At 60.1% G+C, this 4939-nt stretch overlaps 1 protein-coding gene across 1 annotated transcript; it reads left to right on the top strand.

Moving 5' to 3' along the window:
* The first annotated feature begins 917 nt into the window (after nt 1–917).
* Nucleotides 918–4053, top strand: LOC119104498 (putative protein FRMPD2-like). Its single transcript, XM_037228212.1, has 3 exons — nt 918–1347; nt 1901–2100; nt 3793–4053. Exons 1-3 carry the CDS (start codon nt 1230–1232, stop codon nt 3997–3999), a joined length of 525 nt encoding a protein of 174 aa, XP_037084107.1. The 5' UTR covers nt 918–1229; the 3' UTR covers nt 4000–4053.
* Nucleotides 4054–4939: the final 886 nt, after the last annotated feature.

Genomic DNA, 4939 nt, shown 5'->3' with positions numbered 1-4939 from the left:
CAACCTGGCATGATTTGTCTCGACGGACGTGATTTGTCTCACCAGACGTGATTTGCCTAACCAGACGTGATTTGTCTCACCAGACGTGATTTGTCTCACCAGACGTGATTTGCCTACCAGACGTTATTTGTCTCACCAGACGTGATTTGTCTCACCAGACGTGATTTGCCTCACCAGACGTGATTTGTCTCACCAGACATGACCTGTCTCACTGCCGTTCGGTCGTGTGTGTCGTGACATGTCTGGCATAAGCCCGGCTAGTGCTGGACTCCACACCACCGACGAAGCACCCCGCCACACTCGGCTCGATAAACGCTGCCCGGTCCTTCGATCGACCAGCCAGTGGAGCCCGACCATTATTAAGCAGCGCGCCACCATCACCCTTGCTGGGCCGCTTCGCTGGACTGTCACCAGCGCAAGCAGAGTCTGCTGAAGGGCATGCGGTAGTGATCTGCGGCCCAGCTGGTCAGGCTGGGGTGGACGGATCGGGACTGCTGTCTGACAGCACCAGCGCTGGGCGCAAGTCCGACCAGCGCTGGGCGCAAATCGGACCAGCACTGGGCGCGAGTCGGACCAGCGCTGGGCGCGAGTCAGACCAGCGCTGGGCGCGAGTTCACACAGGCGAACACTGGATACGAACTACATCAGTTTAACACGGACATCCGCGGGCGCTCATGCCGTTGATGGTACCACTCTAACGGAGCTTGCCGACGTTGTAGCTGTTGCACCATCGGCAGGTGCACCATTGAAAGCTGCCGCTGGCAAGAATCGAACGCGTCATCTTGCGGTTACATACCGACCGCTCAGGTTACGTCAGGGCGTGATGCCTCTCTCATCTTTTTGGGAGACGGGCACGCGAAAACTTCTGGCGGCCGGAACCGAACGTAGCTTGTGTGCAGTCGTGCCATGGTCTTTACTGCCCGGAGAAGGCTGATGTGTGGAGTGTTCCACATTCTCAGGTGTGATCAGGAGCGCCTCTTCCGGTGTAGTAGCCTCCGCGTTCCCGCGTGACGGACGTGTGTACCGGCGCCGCCAGGTTCGGGATGAGCATCAGCCTCCGCGTTCCCGCGTGACGGACGTGTGTACCGGCGCCGCCAGGTTCGGGATGAGCATCAGCCTCCGCGCTCCCGTGTGACGGACGTGCGTGCCTGCGTCGTCAGGTTCGGGATGAGCATCAGCCTCCGCGCTCCCGTGTGACGGACGTGTGTGCCGGCGCCGCCAGGTTCGGGATGAGCATCAACCTGCGCGGCAGCGACATCTGGCTGGAGCCGCTGCAGGACGAGAGGTCGTCCAGGGGTCACCGCGAGGGCAGCGGCCAGAGCCGGCGGCGCGCCGCGCCCCGCGAAGGTGCGTGAGGCGGCCGTTCGGGAGCCGACGCTAGGCTCGCCCGGCTCGGTGTCGGCTGCTGTGGCGCATTTGTCAGACACTGTCCTGAGCTGCGACGTCATAGGATGCATTTTGACGTCATCACACGAGGCCGTGACGTCATCACATGAGGCTGCCGTCGCGGTCGTCGTGCTGATTTTGTGTACCGTTAAAAGGGTGTGTGCGTGCTCTCACGGCTGATGTGATAAGTAATACCGTGTTGTCACTGCGTCGCCATGCGCGGCTTGAGGTGCATCGGAGGAGCTTCTCGCCGCCCGTTATTGCCACGATTGGCTATGCCTCTACTGTCCCCTGGTGGTGAACACGCCAGCGGACGCTGGAGGCCGTGGCGCTCTGGGCTGGCGCTGAGGTATGCCGTGTGACGTCCTCGTCAGCTGTCATCAGCCCGCCCCGGGCACCTCGGTCCGTCGTCGCCACCGGCGCCCGGGCTGTGACCCGTGTGACGGCGTCAGCGGGCGTCACCTTGACCTGACCTGACCTAACCTAACCTGACCTGACCTGACGGTGCCGGCAGCGGCCAGCTGGGACGTGACGGTGACGCGCGGCTCGCGCGGTCTCGGCCTCAGCGTGGAGAGTGCGGCGCCCGCCTGGCCCAGCCACGTGCGCGTGAAGCGCGTCTTCCCGCACCAGCCGGCGGCGCTGACCGGCTGCATCCGGCCGGGAGACGTACTGCTGCGCGTCAACGACATGCCCGTCCGGGGCCTCTCCGTCCAGGTCAGTACTGCCGCCACCGGGGCCTCTCCGTCCAGGTCAGTACTGCCGCTACCGGGGCCTCTCCGTCCTGGTCAGTACTGCCGCCATCGGGGCCTCGCCGTCCAGGTCAGTACTGCCGCCACTGGAGCCTCTCCGTACAGGTCAGTACTGCCGCCACCGAGGCCCCTCTGTCCAGGCCAGTACTGCCGCCACCGGGGCCTCTCCGTCCTGGTCAGTACTGTTGCCACCGGGGCCTCTCCGTCCAAGTCAGTGCTGCCTCCACCGGGGCCTCTCCGTCCTGGTCAGTACTGTTGCCAACGGGTCCTCTCCGTCCAGGCCAGTACTGCCGCCACCAGGGCCTCTCCGTCCAGGTCAGCACTGCCGCCACTGGGGCCTCTCCGTCCAGGTCAGTACTGCCGCCACCGGGGCCTTTCCGTCCATGTCAGTACTGCTGCCACGGTCCAGGTCATCAGGAGTTAGCTGGCAGAAGCGCGGTGTTTACTGGCTAGCCGATCAGTAGTTATGGGCCAGGGGGAAAGGCCATTTTGTTTTCTTTCTGCTCTGACGAAAGTCAGTATATGTTTGCGAAATGTAATGCAATATCCGTAGTGTAGCGATGGGAAGTAATTCTTCAGCAGCAGTTTGTGTTTGTGAAATGTAGTGTAATATCTGTAGAGTAGCGATGGGAAGTAAGTCTTCACCAGCAGTTTGTTTTTGTGAAATGTAGTGTAATATCTGTAGTGTAGCGATGGGAAGTAAGTCTTCAGCAGCAGTTTGTGTTTGTGAAATGTAGTGTAATATCTGTAGTGTAGCGATGGGAAGTAAGTCTTCAGCAGCAATTTGTGTTTGTGAAATGTAGTGTAATATCTGTAGTGTAGCGATGGGAAGTAAGTCTTCCGCAGCAGTTTGTGTTCGTGAAATGTAGTGCAATATCTGTAGTGTAGCGATGGGAAGTAGTCCTCCTTCAGCAGCTCCTGGAAGTGGAAGGTATACTTTGATCCGATATGACTGTGGACGCCGAGAAGTCTGCCCCCAGGACGGCGTTGTCCTGAGGCAGCTATACAGGCTGTCAGGCTGTCTATACAGGCTACACAGGCTGTCCTGTGCATGCTGTATGCCCCCAGAACGGCGTTGTCTCCGTCCGTCTGTTGCTATTTTGTAGAGCGCCCCTGGCGTTTGCAGGCATTTGTGTTTGCTCTTTTATGAGCGAGATGAACTGCTCTTCGTTTTTAAGACTTTGTGTTGGCATGGACGTGTCTAGAGGCATCTGCTTGCCGGAGTACGGCTCGTGTTGCATCTGCATAAGATGCAAGCGACATATTCCCGACGCGCCGACCCATTTGGCACTGCCCACCACGCTCGGTCCGTCGTTTTCATAACAGGAGTGGAGCGGTCCAGATGTGCGTGCTATACTTGGCGCCTGTGCGTGACATACTTTGCGATATACCAGCCAGCGCGCGAGCCGTACGTCTTCAAATCGGAAGGATCGTGTCTTGCGGGGTGACGTACGCGCATCTTTCGCAGTTTGCGAGTTTCACACGAACCGCGCGCCAGCGTTGGCACTCGCTGACACGTATATGCCCCCAGGCACCTGCATGCATCCACTCGCGCGGCTTTCGCGCCAAATAGACCGGGCCGTTGCGTTGATGTGTATGATAACGGTCAGGTGTCAACCGGCCGGGGAATGACGTGGGGGTTCGGCCGCTGCCTCAGGAGGTGCTGCACGTGCTGCGACTGGCCGGCACGGAGGTGCTGCTCTCGCTGGCGCGCCCGGCGGCCGACGACGGCGACTCCGACTCCGACTCCGACTCTGACTCAGGCGGGCGGGACGAGTCGGAGTCGGCCTCCCGCTCCTCTCTGCGGCTGGAGCCCGAGTGTGTGGGGGTGAGTCATGCCACGAGTCACGGGCTATCTGGCTAGTCATGCACTTTAGAGATGCCGTCGGTGGGTGCAGTGGCGACGCGCGTTGGTTGGTCGTAACGCGACAGCGACCTACGGGGCAAAAGGTCATAGCTGCCGGGTCTGTTGAGGGGGGGGGGGGGGCTGAGGCAGTTCATGCTAAGTGCACGTCAGGTGCGAGGAAGAGTCAGAGTCATCGCGGGACGAACTGGACCAGGTGTCGGCTGGCGCCGGGTGTAGTCAAGAGTCATCCAACTCGCCGTTAAACACTGCTGCGACTGCCAGAGTGTGAGTCAGCCCGGCGTTGAGTCATCGAGTGCTGGTGCAGGAGCCGTCGTCAGCTGATTTAGCGCCCGTCGGAGTCACGACAGGGCGGCACATGCTTGGGGCCTGTTGGCCCCTCGTGCCAGCAGGGGCTATGAAGAGTCTCCGGACGGACGTCTCGCCGGGCTGGGCCTCGCTGGGTGTCCTTGGCCACCCCCACTATGGTTTTGTGATGGGCGAATCCCGCTTGAAGGCCCGGTTTTTCGTTGGGTCATCCGACGGGGATTGAGTCATTACCCGGCGGCCCTGGCGACCATCCGTCGCGCCCAGTTGGTGAGGACGGCAGGATTTCTGCACGTGTCGGCGTTCCGCGATGACATCATGACGGGCGCGATGCATTTTCTAAAGGAATTTTGAGGGGGTCTTTATTTTCCAAAAAGTTACAAAGTCGCCTTGATTCCCGAAACGTGCTCGCTGAATGTATCGTTATTCGTTACCGAGGAAATGTTTTGCTATGAGATATCACACGTTTGCCTGTAATGTGCGTCTCGAGGCTGCGGAGCCGGGCTACCGGCGCCCGCTCCATCCCTCTCCTCTGGCACCGTGTCCCGCCTCTCTCTCTCTCTCTCTCTCTCTCTCTCTCTCTCTCTCTCTCAGTCTCACCTTCTCTCCTCTCTCTCCCTCTCCTCCTCTCTCT

Source organism: Pollicipes pollicipes, unplaced genomic scaffold, assembly GCF_011947565.3.
Source record: "Pollicipes pollicipes isolate AB1234 unplaced genomic scaffold, Ppol_2.1 Scaffold_6052;HRSCAF=7182_pilon_pilon_pilon, whole genome shotgun sequence".
NCBI lineage: Eukaryota > Metazoa > Arthropoda > Thecostraca > Pollicipedomorpha > Pollicipedidae > Pollicipes > Pollicipes pollicipes.
This window is presented reverse-complemented; position numbering and strand designations above follow the sequence as displayed.